The sequence below is a fragment of the Nerophis ophidion genome, linkage group LG05 (assembly GCF_033978795.1).
Source record: "Nerophis ophidion isolate RoL-2023_Sa linkage group LG05, RoL_Noph_v1.0, whole genome shotgun sequence".
Lineage (NCBI taxonomy): Eukaryota > Metazoa > Chordata > Actinopteri > Syngnathiformes > Syngnathidae > Nerophis > Nerophis ophidion.
In genome coordinates, this window is record NC_084615.1 from 40571487 (window position 1) to 40586494 (window position 15008).

Below are 15008 nucleotides of genomic sequence, written 5' to 3' on the forward strand. Positions count from 1 at the left end.
ATGTCTCACTTCCCGCCCCTTCTGCGTGACTTTTTTTTCTCTTCTTTTTCTGTCTTTTTTGCTGCAGCAGCTGCTTTCTCATGATGTCAAACATCACACGCATGGGAACAAAATTAACTCTTGTCCTTCAAATGTGAGAGGAAAAATTTTTAGATTCCCAAGTATGGTTCCTGACGTTTTGATTCTGACATTTCAGCCGGTAGTTTATTTTTAAGATCGTATTTTTATAATTAAATAACTTATATTGTGAATTAAATTATATCATATTAAAAGATTTTTAGATAATTAATTTTTAAGAAATTATGTTAATAAAATCACTTACCGTATTTTTCGGACTATAAGTCGCGTTTTTTTTTTGTAGTTTGGCTGGAGGTGAGACTTGGCCAAACTATAAAAAAATAAAAAAAATTAAAATAAAAAAATTATCATATATATATATATATATATATATATATATATATATATATATATATATGTGTATATACATTTTTTTTTGGTCTCACCCCCCGCTGGACTGTGGAGAAGACTGCGACTTATAGTCCGAAAAATACGGTATATATTATGTATATGTGATTTTATTCACATAATTATAGTTTTTTTAAATATACAGTCTGTATATTAAAAAAAACTATAATAAAAACCTATAAAATTAAGACTTAAGGTCTTGTTTTAACCTCTATAGCCCAAAGCAACAAGTCTCTGATATACAAATGGATAGTCGTTATCATCACAATACACATGTGTGGAGGTTTTCTCTCCTCCGGGTTCTTCGAACCACCAAGCACTGACATGACAGTCTCCTCCAGGTTTACAATACTGTTTATTTTTCAATAAATGTTCTTGCTTTTCAGCGTTTGGTTCGTGTTTGTCGCTCTCGCTCATGCTCCAACTCCCACCACTCTCTCCTCCCTGGCTGCTGACTTTTAACAGAGCGACAAGTGATCCGACAAGCAGGCCCAGGTGGGCCATCTATGCACCTGTCGCTGATCTTGAAGCCGGTTCTGGCACACCGCGATTTGCTGCAGGTCAGCAGGCCACGCCCCACTCCACAACATGTAATGCAGTTAGTGTGAGCTAAAAGCTCGCACAGTTGGCATGCAAACAAGCACAGGCAGTTGTACTACCTCAAGGTTATGTTGCAATTTTCCATGCCAACAAAGCAAGTATGCCTGATATAAGACACTCGAACATAAAGTAAGGTGCCACTTTTCAAAATGCGCTGGCTCCATGCTAATTTACATTGGATTTGTGAATTATTATTATTAATTAATATTATATAGCGCCTTTTCTCTAGTGACTCAAAGCGCTTTTCAGTGTGGGATTTGAGCCGAGGATGTTGTTGTGGCTTGTGCAGCCCTTTGAGACATTTGTGATTAAGGGCTATATAAATAAACATTGTTTGATTGACTGACAGTGAGAAACCTATTATCTATACGTAAGCTACATTTACATTAGTGGCACTGGGAGCAAGCTGGGTAAAATGTCTTGCCAAAAGACACAAGGGCAGTGAATAGGTTGGTGTAAACCAGATTCGAACTTATAAACCTGAAGTTTCTGGTCAGACGCTCTACATTCTGAGGTACGCCATCCCATATTTGCTATTTGCATGCTACATATTAGCATTAGCCATTATATGTGGCAATTTCAACACTTCCAAATTTGGTAATGAAAATTACAACTAAAAAGCACATTAAAATCAAACACAGATTATAGGGTTGAAACAGTTTTGTAGATACTGCAGTATTTTGGTTTCAAAGTCGTCACAATAATATCGTGTTGCGTGACCAGTGTTCGTAATAACGGTGTCATATAACAACAGCGTTGGTAACATTGTTACTTTTACTTATAGCGAGTAATCTCATTCATTACTTTTAGGGCCATTACAATGCAGTTAGAGATAGCTTGATGTGTTTTATTTCAACAACAAGACAGCGTCAAAAGCAGAGGGGAGTCAAATACCCCAAAATTGTACCTAGGGAAGAGTACTGTTACTTTAGAACAGTACAAATCAATTAAAAGTAAACAGTAGTCATTGAAATATTTACTTAAATAAGAGTAAATAAGTAACGCGTGAAAAACTACTCAAGTATTGAGCAACTTGTGAGCAACTTCTGATGTATTTATACTAAACAAAAATATAAACGCAACACTTTTGTATTTGCTCCTATTTTTTGTGAGTTGATGATCTAAAACTTTTACTACACACACAAAAGACCTTTTCCTTTCAAATATTGTAAACAAATCTGTGTTAGTGAGCATTTCTTCTTTGCCAAGATAATCCATCCCACCTCACAGGTGTGGCATATCAAGAAGCTGATTAGACAGCATGATTATTGCACAGGTCTACCTTAGGTTGCTCACAATAAAGGGCCACTCTCAAATGTGCAGTTTGGGTCAGAAAAGCAGGCAGTATCTGGTGTGAACATCATTTGCCTCACACAGTGCAACAGATGTTCTTTGCATTGATTTGATCAGGTTGTTGATTGTGGCCTGTTGAATGTAAGTCCACTCTTCACTGGCTGTGCAAAGTTGTTGGATATTACCAGGAACTGGAACACGCTGTTGTATACGCCGATCCACAGCAACCCAAACATGCTCAATGAGTGACATGTCTGGTAAATATGCTGGCCATGGAAAAAAGTGAATATTTTCAGCTTCCAGGAATTGTGTACAGATCCTTGCAACATTGAGCACTGCACAACAATGGGCCCCAGGATCAAATCAGAGTATCTATGTGCATTCAAAATGCACTTGTGTTCGTTGTCCATAACATATGCCTGCCCATACAATAACCCCACCTCCACCACGAGCCACTCGATTCACAGCGTTGACATCAGCAAATCGTTCTCCCACACAACGCCATACAAGTTGTCTGCCATCTGCCCTAAACAGTAAGAACTGGGATTCATTCGTGAAGAGAACATCTCTCCAACCTGCCAGACACCATCAAAGGTAATCATTTGCCCACTCAAGTCAGTTACGACGACGCACTGCAGTCAGGTCGAGACCCCAAAGAAGACGACGAGCATGCAGATGAGCTTCCCTGAGACGGTTTCTCACATTGCGTGCAGAAATTCTTTGGTTATGCAAACCAATTTTTGCAGCAGCTGTCTGGGTGCCTGGTCTCAGACAATCATGGAGGTGCACAAACTGGATGTAGAGGTCCTGTGCTGGTGTGGTCACACATGGTCTGTGTTTGTGAGGCTAGTCGGATGTACTGCCAAATTAACTGAAAAGACTTTGGAAACGGTTTATGGTGGACAAATGAACATTCAATTCAATTCTGGTGGACATTCCTGCAGTCAGCATGCCTACTGCACGCTCCCTCAAAACTTATGACATCTGTGACATTGTGCTGTGTGATCAAACTGCACATTTCAGAGTGGCCTTTTATTGTGGACAGCTTAAGGCACACCTGTACAATAATCACACTGTTTATTCAGCATCTTGATATGTCAAGCCTGTGAGGTGGATGGATTATTTTGGCAAAGAAGAAGTGCTCACTAACACAGATTTAGACACATTTGCGGACAATATTTGAGAGCAATAGGTCTTTTGTGTATATAGTAAAAGTCTTAGATCACAGAGTTCTACTAATGAAAAATGGGAGCAAAAAGAGAGTGTTTATATTTTTGTTCAGTGTATGTTTCTTGGCTCTCATGAAGTCTGCAGTGAGTAGAAATCAGTGATGTTGTCAATGAAAAAAGCCAACGTTGTGATGTGACTGTGAAACCAATGCGCCCAGTAGTCCTAAAATGATCAAAATACGTAAATATTAAATGTTATTGTAAATGTGCCTGTTACTACATTACATACTTACATTATGTATATAAAACCTCTGTAGATGTTTGGGCTTTATAGGCAGAATACAGTGACTCCCATAGGCTCCATTGTAAGCAGACTTTCGATTGCTTTCATTTACTATTTAGAATGCATAAAAAAAGAAAAAACGTATGTGTTCTTGTCTTTCATAAGGATTGTGAATGACAGGCAAAACTAAAAAAAAAGTGCAATTCCACTTTAAATAAATCCTTACTTCGTGGAAATTCAACTACTACAGTGGGGGTCTGTAATGAAAACCCTCCAATAATCGAGGGGACACTTTACTACAATTAAACAGAAAGTGAGTCAAGTTTCTTGCCACTCAAATGTGCAAAAAATGCCTTCTACAAACCCCAAAAACAGTGAAGTTGGCACGTTGTGTAAATCGTAAATAAAAACAGTATACAATATTTTGCACATCCTTTTCAACCTATATTCAATTGAATAGACTGCAAAGACGAGATACTTAACGTTCGGACTGAAAAACGTAATTTTTTGCAAATAGTAGGTCATTTGGAATTTGATACCTGCAACATGTTTCAAAAAAGCTGGCACAAGTGAAAAAAAAGACTGAGAAAGTTGAGGAATGCTCATCAAACACTTATTTGGAATATCCCCAGGTGAACAGGCTAATTGGGAATAGGTGGTTGCCATGATTGGGTATAAAAGCAGCTTACATGAAATGCTCAGTCATTCACAAACAAGGATGGGGCGAGGGTCACCACATTGTGAACAAATGCGTGAGCAAATTGTGGAACAGTTTAAGAACAACATTTCTTAACGAGCTATTTAAGGTCTGTAATATCATCAAAACGTTCAGAGAATCTGGAGAAATCACTGCACCTAAGCAATGATATTACAGACTGTTGATCCCTTAAGCCAGTGGTTTTCAACCTTTTTTCAGTGATGTACCCCCTGTGAATTTTTTTTTTATTCAAGTACCCCCTAATCAAAGCATTTTTGGTTGAAAAAAAAGATTCATAAGTAAAATACAGCACTATGTCATCAGTTTTTAAATAATTAAATTGTATAACAGTGCCAAATATTCCTCATTTGTAGTGGTCTTTCCTGAACAATTTGCAAAAAAAGATATAAAAATAACTAAAAACTTCAATTATAAATAAAGATTTCTACACATAGAAGTAATCAACTTAAAGTGCCCTCTTTGGGGATTGCAATAGAGATACATCCGGTTTCAGGAACTTAATTCTAAAAATTTCTTCACAAAAAAGAAATCTTTGACATCAATATTTATGGAACATGTCCACAAAAAATCTATCTGTCAACACTGAATATTGCATTGTTGCCTTTCTTTTCACAGTTACTTACATTCAAATTTTGTTGAAGTATTATTCAATAAGTTTATTTATAAAGGATTTTTGAATTGTTGCTATTTTTAGAATATCATTTTTTTTTTTCAAATACCGCTGGGCATACCTTCAAGTACAACCAGGGATACACGTACACCCATTTGAGAATCACTGCCTTAAGCGGTACAACATTTAAAGCAACTTCAGTGTGTAAAGGATATCACCACATGCGCTCAGGAAGACTTCAGAAAACCACTTTCATTAAATACAGTTCTTAACTGTAGCCTTATTGTTCTGAAAAGATGGATATTTATTGTGTGAACAAGTATCACTATATCAGTATGTTTTTGGACACCGAGCTCTTTCAGCTAAAACATGTCCTTTTGTGTTCAATATTAGCTTCACTCCAAAAGGTTTGAAGGGCCAACAAACGGAGCCAACAAAGCAAAATAACTGTGTATTTCTTGTCATGTTCGACATGGCAGCAACCTGCCAGCTGACCGCGGGTAAAGGAAACTGTTGCTTGAAGTATTTCATGGTTTGAACAGGAGAAGCTGCCAACAAGACAATCTAACAATAAACCGTCCAAAAGGGGGGAAAGCCCCCCGCTGGAAAGCAGCTGCACACAGACTGGACAAAACATTAGGTACAGTATGTTTTGGTGAGAGCATTTTTCCAGAGAGCCCTGTGTTTTTCCTTTTTAAAAGAGTTATGAGGTAAAGTGGATAATAAACCATTATTTTTTACGCCGTTTTAAACGTCTCATAACACAAAGTGTGAAGGACTATTGTATTTGGAGTGCACAAGTTTGGCCCGTTGTGACTATTTTACAGCAAAGTTGCTTATCAGAGACGCCGCCTGGCCTGGGACACTAACATGCAACCTTCAAAATGCGGACCGATCCATCCAGCTGGAGTCAGGACCCCGGATCAGAGCTGTCTGCTATCTGCACGATAACTACTTGTGTCTGTTTATCATCAAGGGTGAGTAATGTAAGTCCCACACATGTCATGCTGAGTAGTGGTTTGTGCTAAATCTCAAAGTGGTATGCTAAATACTAAGGCTAGCACGCTAACACCAGCAAGATACCTTCTATCTATGTAAAATCCTAACTGCTACCTTAGTCTTTCCCACACATTCATTTATTTGTTGCAGCCTTTCATGAATACATTTGGACCACCCTAAATAGATTGGTCGTTGACCCTCGCTTAATTAGACATTATCATCTTTGTGAATGTAGGCTGACCATATTCTGAAATCCCAAAAAGAGGACAAATAGGCAGCACGCCAAGGCTGGGACTAGGTGAAAATGTGCCAATGATACTTGAACTTGCTTTATAAATAATATATTTATTTAAATAACGCATTTTTTCTCCTCTGTTGACAGCAGTGTTGGAGCTAGGAATTTTCAAAATGGGGTCCCAGGGACCCCATCAAGTCATAAAAATGGGTTCCCACAGTAAATCTTTTGGGGTCCCACTTTTTTGAAAGCGTTTTGAAAACAAATGATAAGTGAATATATTATCCTGTTATATCTCACATTGTAAATTGTGTTTTGGAAAAAGGTTGTCATAAACGTTACTTAATTCATTAAAAAAAAAAAAAAAAAAAAAAAAAATTTGTACACATATGTAGATGTATTCAGTTATAAACATTCATTCACTTTCTTCTTTCCTTCATGGATCTAAACTTTACTGCTGCCGGTAGTTTGTTCTATGTTTTTATTTAATAAGTTGTAGGTGTATTTATTTCAATATAAAAGTGTAAAAAATGTTTCGCTTGGGTCATGAACTGATGATGTGCCAAGGCATACATACATTTTGTATTTAACGTTTAAATCTCTGGAGTCTACATCACCTTCAGATCCATCCCTCATTTCAGAATGTTAGTTTTTTTTATGTTTTTTTTTGTTTGTTTGGTTTCCGCTCTTTTTTGGCAAACAAAAGTATGTTTTTTTAATGGCAAACACACAAAATATGCATAATTTTCCACCAAAAATATTTTTCGAAGTGGAATATTTTGATGTGACGTAATCGGGGTTGAGGTGGGGGGTAGAAGGTAGGGGGGAGGGGGAGTTTATATTGTAGCATCCCGGAAGAGTCCCTGTTGCAAGATTGATCATTGAAACATGCAGCACGCCATGCTTGCTTTGTGCAAACAAAACACCAAATTTGATCAGATACAGTAATTTGATTGTTCATATTTTTCAGTCAATACAGATTTACTTCCTTTATCATTTTGTGGCACATTATTTCTGCATTGCTTCATGTGTGGTTGCAGGAATTTTGTCATGAAACACAAAATTAAAGACTGCACTTCTTACTTCTTTTTTAAATGAGGTTGAAGATTTTTGTAGTGACTGTGCTGGTTAATTAAAACGTACAACCAATAACAGAGCATTTAAGCTTATGGGTCTCACCGTGTACATATTTTTTGTTTAAACTACCAATATTTGATTGATTGTTTGAACCTTTTCTTAGTAGATTGCACAGTACAGTACATATTCCGTACAATTTAACACTAAATGGTAACACCCGAATAAGTTTTTCAACTTGTTTAAGTCGGGGTCCACGTTTATCAATTCATGGTAATTCATTGCTTTGGAAAATAAAAATGGCTTATGACTTATGGGGATCCCCAATACAGAAAAACAGACAGTGTTGGGCAGTAGCAAGCTACGTAGCTTGACTACATTTCCGAATACCCTGGTGGAAGCTTCTCTATATTTTTGAACGAGTGGCGATTTCTGTAGCTCAGCTACTTTTAGACCCATAGTAGCAAGTTAGCTTACATCAAAGCTACAAGCTACTATAAAGAAAAAAATGAACCGCTAATCAAAGGGTAGAGGATAAAAAATATGGACGAAATCCATGATGATTGGTTGGTTTATTATGATGAGCAACGATTGGTTAAGGTTGGGGCAAAACATTACGGACAGGCCAACGAGAGGCAAGATATGGCGGGTCATTGAACCAGGAAGGGAAATCCCAATAGACACACACATGTGACATGACGACGAGAGAGTCGAGGACGAGGGAATATTCAAGCAGACGATTAAAAATAAAAATAGAAATCTATTGGAAGATGGCAGAGGCATATTCTCCTTCGGATGTTTCTTTTAGTGGTGAGGACAACGTCCAGGAAACCCACTTTGCATCTCCGTTTGAATAAAACAACGTCCTAAACATTAATTTCGAGTTGTTTACTTTGTAAGCCTAAACCAAAAATGGCTTTTGACATCGAAGACGTCCAACACAAATTTAAGAACCCACATTATGGTGAGTTAAATTCATGAAAAGTTTTAAGATACATATACACTTCCCACACAACACACAAGTCATTGTGTTTATGTCAAGATATAGATAGAAGCTCATTTTATTTACGGTAGGCAGAGAAACTGAATAACGTTATAGGTGTGGGTCAAAGAAAAGGCAAACTGAAATAAATACATAGAGTGGGGTGTGGGGAACCCCAGAGGGAGAGGTAGGGTGTCCCCGGCTAAATGACAGTGAATAGTAATGGACCCTTATTGGGGCCATTTGATTCCATATGTACACTCTCAGTTACATTAACATTATTACCTATAAAAGAACTTCAAATGTAGAAGTTGGGAAGAAATTTCCTTTTAGTAGACTCAGGAAAATATGTTTACTTTAAATATCCATCCATCCATGGTGTACCGCTTGTCCCTCTTGGGGTCGCGAGGAGTACTGGAACCTATATCAGCTGTATTCGGGCGGAAGGCGGGGAACCCCCTGGACAAGTTGCCACTTCATCACAGGGCCAACACAGATATACAGACAACATTCACACACACATTCACACACTAGGGCCAATTTAGTGTTGCCAATCAACCTATCCCCAGGTGCATGTCTTTGGAAGTGGGAGGAAGCCGGAGTACCCGGAGGGAACCCACGCAGTCACGGGGAGAACATGCAAACTCCACACAGAAAGATCCTGAGCCCAGGATTGAACCCAGGACTACCCAGGAACCTTCGTATTATGAGGCACATGCACTAACCCCTGTCGTACCGTGCTGCCCTACTTTAAATATGTTTAGTTTTTTTTTAATTTCCATTCATGTAAAGATGGAGTTTGTTAATGTCTCTTTTGTGAGACAAATGTTTTTCACTTTTCCTTTAGCCAGGTCATTGTCATTTTTCTACTGTGCTGAGAAGTCATTAGAGTCCTTAGTGTTTATTTATCATTATTATTGCTTCACTGCCTTTAATTCGAATTGTTTCCTTGTGTCCCCCTCATTTTGTACATGGTACGCAACTTCAAAGAAATGTTAAAATGTTAAAAAGCCAGAAAAGGCATATTTATTGTTTATGTGTCACAGTCCCTGCAGTGTCTTGTGTGTCTGTCTGGGTGTAGTCATGTGTGGGCGGAGTTTGGGTTCCTGGCTTCACAGTCTGGCACACCTGGTGCTGATCAGCTCACTCACCTGCCTGCCATCTGCTAATCACCTCCACCCCACAAAAGCCCTGGTCTCCTCACACGACGCTGCCAGACCGTTTCACAGCTCCCCGAGTGGTAACGCTTCTCGCCAGTTCTCGAAGTGTTTTGATGATCTTGTTGATCTTTCGGTTGTGCCAATTGCTCCTGGTATCTTGTTCCTCGACTCACCATTGTTTTCTCTACCTCCTCTAAGGCTGTCTGCTAGACACCTCCACACCAGCCGATGACGCATTTCCCTCGTTTGCGTAAATTAAACCCTTTTGGACTTTGAATCTGCCTCTCCTGTCTGCTTTTGTATCGGCCAGCTTGTTAAATCATGACATTGTGTTTATTATAATAAACAATCAAACTGAGCATTTTTTTCTAGCTTGGTGGAATGTTGTACGCAAAGCTATATATTTATATTTATATAGCTTTAATTTAAAAGCTACTTTTGCCGTTGAGCTTGTGGTGTAGCTTGCTACAACTTTCTGGGGATAGCTTCCCCTGTAGCTTAGCTGCATTTAATTAAGGGGAACTAGTAGTTTCGCTTACTACATTTTCAGAATAGCTTTCCCATCACTGAAAACACGTGCAAACATGTAAAAAAGCAGGTTTTGCATAATCTGAAGAGGGGTTAGTGCGTCTGCCTCACAATATGGAGGTCCTGAGTAGTCCTGAGTTCATCTTTCTGTGTGGAGTTTGCATGTTCTCCCGTGACTGCGTGGGTTCCCTCCGGGTACTCCGGCTTCCTCCCACCTCCAAAGACATGCACCTGGGGATAGGTTGATTGGCAACACTAAATGGTCCCTAGTGTGTGAATGTGAGTGTGAATGTTGTCTGTCTATCTGTGTCGGCCCTGCGATGAGGTGGCGACATGTCCAGGGTGTTAACCGCCTTCCGCCCAAATGTAGCTGAGATAGGCACCAGCGCCCCCAAAGGGAATAAGCGGTAGAAAATGGATGGATGGATGACTACTTTAAGAGTATAAAAAGTTTAGAAAACTCAAAAAAAAACTTTGTGTGTGTGTGTGTGTGTTGTGGGGGCTGGCTGAGGGGCATTATATGTGAGCGTAAATGTGTGATGGGCTGGGGGGCCCCCCTGAGAGAAAATGCTCCAGGGGGCAAAGAAAAGCCTGATTTGATTGCTTGTTCCTCAAGCAGCTCATCTAAATTTCTTGCAGAACAAAATACCTCAACACGAAGACGACGAACATACTTCATTGCAGCACACGCAGACGCACACACAAACACTCACACTAATTTCTTCATCTTTGTCCTTCCATTCACCATCAGCCTCTTCTCGTCTTTCCTCGTCTATTAACAACTTTGACATTTGCAAGGAGGCCCCAGTGCAATGTACACGCTGTAAAGTCACACACGCACAGGCACACACACACAAACACAGTATCTGTCCGAGAGGAGGCATCGCGCCAGGGTTTTCCCAAGGTTTTTTCCCAGAACAACTTACAGTACCACGGACAAAGAGATAGATATGAAGTAATATACAGGAAATGAAAATGTGAAGTATGTATATCAAGAACAGCTTCTACTCTCCTGAGAAGACTTTATGCAAGACTTTGGGGTGTGTCTGTGGGAATTCTTGTCCTTTTGTGAGGTCAGAGGTCAGTGATGTAGGACTTCAGAGAGAGTACTTTCTCACTTTTCTTCTGTGGTCCCTCCCCAAAGCCTTGTCACAAGATTTGCAGTGGGCAATTGTCTAAAACAGTGGTTCTCAACCTTTTTTCAGTGATTTACCCCCTGTGAACCTTTTTTTAATTCAAGTACCCCCTAATCAGAGCAAAGCATTTTTGGTTGAAAAAAAAGAGATAAAGAAGTAAAATACAGCACTATGTCATCAGTTTCTGATTTATGAAATTGTATAACAGTGAAAAAAAGATATAAAAATAACTGAATACTTAATGAAAAATAAACAAGTTGATTTAATTATGAATAAATATTTCTACACATAGAAGTAATCATCAACTTAAAGTGCCCTCTTTGGGGATTGTGATACTGTAGAGATCCATCTGGATTCATGAACTTAATTCTAAACATTTCTTCACAAAAAAAGAAATCTTTAACATCAATATTTATGGAACATGTCCACAAAAAAATCTAGCTGTCAACAATGAATATTGCATTGTTGTATTTTTTTCACAGTTTATGAACTTACATTCATATTTCGTTGAAGTATCGGTTGGGGACATCTCTACGCTGCTGATCCGCTTGAGATGGTTTCCTGTGGACGGGACTCTCGCTGCTGTCTTGGATCCGCTTGAACTGAACTCTCGCGGCTGTGTTGGAGCCACTATGGATTGAACTTTCACAGTATCATGTTAGACCCGCTCGACATCCATTGCTTTCGGTCCCCTAGAGGGGGGGGGGGTTCCCACATCTGAGGTCCTCTCCAAGGTTTCTCATACTCAGCATTGTCACTGGCGTCCCACTGGATGTGAATTCTCCCTGCCCACTGGGTGTGAGTTTTCCTTGCCCTTTTGTGGGTTCTTCCGAGGATGTTGTAGTCGTAATGATTTGTGCATTCCTTTGAGACATTTGTGATTTGGGGCTATATAAATAAACATTGATTGATTGATTGATTATTATTCAATAAATATATTTATGAAGGATTTTTGAATTGTTGCTATTTTTAGAAAAAAATCTCATGTACCCCTTGGCATACCTTCAAGTACCCCCGGGGGTACGCGTACCCCCATTTGAGAAAATGTCCTGCTAAGATGTACAATTACTTAATAAGAACCCTTACTTATGGTACCTGTTCCCCCACATTTACTCCAAACTCACTTATTGTATTTACATAAATAAGTGCACGTCAGAGCACAAACAGAGAAGTAAAATAGAATTAAATACCAAAATGTCGCAAAAGGAACATAGTGAAGTGAAGTGAATTATATTTATATCGCGCGTTTCTCTAGTGACTCAAAGCGCTTTTACATAGTGAAGCCCAATATCTAAGTTACATTTAAACCAGTTTGGGTGGCACTGGGAGCAGGTGGGTAAAGTGTCTTGCCCAAGGACACAATAGCAGTGACTAGGATGGCGGAAGCGTGGATCGAACCTGGAACCCTCAAGTAGCAGTACTTCTCAAGTAGTGAAGAACTGAGGGGACGTGGTGCACATTGGTAGGTAATCCTGACTTTGTCATTTTGATTAAAAAAAAAAAAAAAAAAAAAAGAATGGTTGCCCCGGGAGATTTTCGGGAGCGGCACTGAAATACATGAGTCTCCCGGGAAAATCGGGAGGGTTGGCAAGTATGCCGGCCGGGCACAGTCAGAAGAGGGAACGTGGGTGAAGTGAAGTATATTTATATAGCACTTTTTCTCTAGTGACTCAAAGTGCTTTACATAGTGAAACCCGATATCTAGGTTACATTTAAACCAGTGTGGGTGGCACTGGGAGTAGGTGGGTAAAGTGTCTTGCCCAGGGACACAACGGCAGTGACTAGGATGGCGGAAGCGTGGATCGAACCTGGAACCCTCAAGTTGCTGGCACGGCCACTCTACCAACCGAGCTATACCCCCTCCAATGGGCTTACCACTCTTACCTGGGCGGAAGCCAAAGGCAGGGCACTTGGCAGCCCGATCCTCGACTACATAAGCTAGCTCTTGGGATGTGGAACGTCACCTTACTGGGGGGGAAAGAGCCTGAGCTAGTGTGCGAGTCAGAGACGTTCCGGCTGAATATAGTCGGACTCACTTCAAAGCAGAACAAGGGCTCTGGAACCAGTTGTCTCGAAAGGGACTGGACTCTCTTCCACTCTGGCGTTGCACTCAGTGAAAGGCGACAGGCTGGGGTGGCAATTCTTGTTGCCCCCCCGGCTCAAAGCCTGAATGTTGGAGTTCAACCCAGTAGACGAGAGGATAGCTTCCCTCCGCCTTTGGGTGGGGGGACGGGTCCCGACTGTTGTTTGTGCTTACGCACCAAACAGCAGCTCAGAGCACCCACCTTTCTTGGATTCCCTCGAGGGAGTACTGGAGAGTGTTTCCCCGGGTGATTCCCTTGTTCTACTGGGGGACTTCAACGCTCATATTGACAACGACCGTGACACCCGGAGAGGCGTGATTGGGAAGAATGGATGCCCGGATCTGAACCCGAGTGGTATTTCGTTATTGGACTTTTGTGCTCATCACAGTTTGTACATAAAGAACACGATGTTCAAACATAAGTGTGTCCCTATGTGCACTTAAAGGCCTACTGAAACCCACTACTACCGACCACGCAGTCTGATAGTTTATATATCAATGATGAAATATTAACATTGCAACACATGCCAATACGGCCTTTTTAGTTTACTAAATTGCAATTTTAAATTTCCTGCGGAGTTTCTTGTTGAAAACGTCGCGGAATGATGACGCGTATGATGACGCGTGTTTGTGACGTTTTTGGTTGAGTGGATATTTCAGCCCAGCACCACTCACGGCTAAAAGTCGTCTCTTTTCATTGCATAACTACGCAGTATTTTGGACTTTTGTGTTGCTGAATCTTTTGCAATTTGTTCAATTAATAATGGAGACTATAAAGAAGAATGCTGTTGTGGAAAGCGGTGGAAAGCAGCTGCCTTTAGCAACCGAAATACAGCTGGTGTTTTTTTCGTTTTTTGTGTAGCTTTAGCGAACATGTTTCTCTACCACATGACACCCAGCAAGTTTTTGGATGAGAAAATTGCGATATTAAGTCGGCTCATACTTGTGCGGAGTTAGCGTCCTCCTGCAGCAGCTGTTAAAAAGGCAGCTGTGATCTTGGCTCCTCCATTGGCTTCTCTCAGAGACACTGGCGGTCACCGCAGCCCTCCGACTTTCAGGTATGACTTTATAATCTCACTAAAATACTATCAACACAATAATCAGATAAGGGATTTTCCAGAGTTATCCTAGTAAATGTGTCTATTAACATCTGAATCGCTCCCACTGCCATCGCCTTTTTTTTCTTTTTCTAGTGCTTCACTCTAACTTTCCTCATCCACAAATCTTTCATCTTCGCTCAAATTAATGGGGAAATTGTCGCTTTCTCGGTCCGAATCGCTCTTGCTGCTGGTGGCTATGATTATAAACAATGTGAGGATTGTGAATAGCCCTACAACCCGTGACGTCATGCGTACATCGTCTGCTACTTCCGTTACAGGCAAAGCTTTTTTTATTAGCGACCAAAAGTTGTGAACTTTATCGTCGATGTTCTCTATTAAATCCTTTCAGCAAAAATATGGCAATATCGCAAAATGATCAAGTATGACACATAGAATGGACCTTCTATCCTCGTTTAAATAAGAAAATCTAATTTCAGTAGGCCTTTAATGCTGAAAAGTACATACAGGTTTTGAAGCAACATTTGTTGCCATCGAAGCAACGTCATTTTCATGGACGCCCCTACTTATTTCAGCAAGACAATGCCAAGCCACATTCTGCAAGTGTTACAACAG

At 40.1% G+C, this 15008-nt stretch overlaps 1 protein-coding gene and 1 long non-coding RNA gene across 4 annotated transcripts in view; one reads left to right on the forward strand and one right to left on the reverse strand.

Annotated features, from left to right (window-relative positions):
• scara5 (scavenger receptor class A, member 5 (putative)) overlaps positions 1-15008 on the reverse strand; it is a 97360-nt gene that overhangs the window by 60838 nt on the left and 21514 nt on the right. Inside the window, exon 4 of one of the 2 annotated variants that reach the window (XM_061900936.1) lies at positions 11748-11894. The exons of the other annotated variant lie outside the window; for it this stretch is intronic. Coding sequence (XP_061756920.1) covers positions 11748-11894 — 147 coding nt within the window. The remainder of the gene's footprint in view (positions 1-11747; positions 11895-15008) is intronic. 2 annotated transcript variants of the gene reach the window in all.
• On the forward strand, positions 5731-9895 carry LOC133553095 (uncharacterized). Of its 2 annotated transcripts, none has more exons than XR_009806839.1 (3): positions 5731-5848; positions 5966-6115; positions 9510-9734. It is a non-coding gene; the product is annotated as an uncharacterized LOC133553095 (long non-coding RNA). The 2 variants fall into 2 exon arrangements; XR_009806838.1 differs by adding an exon at positions 9787-9895 and having other exon boundaries at positions 5773-6115; positions 9510-9668.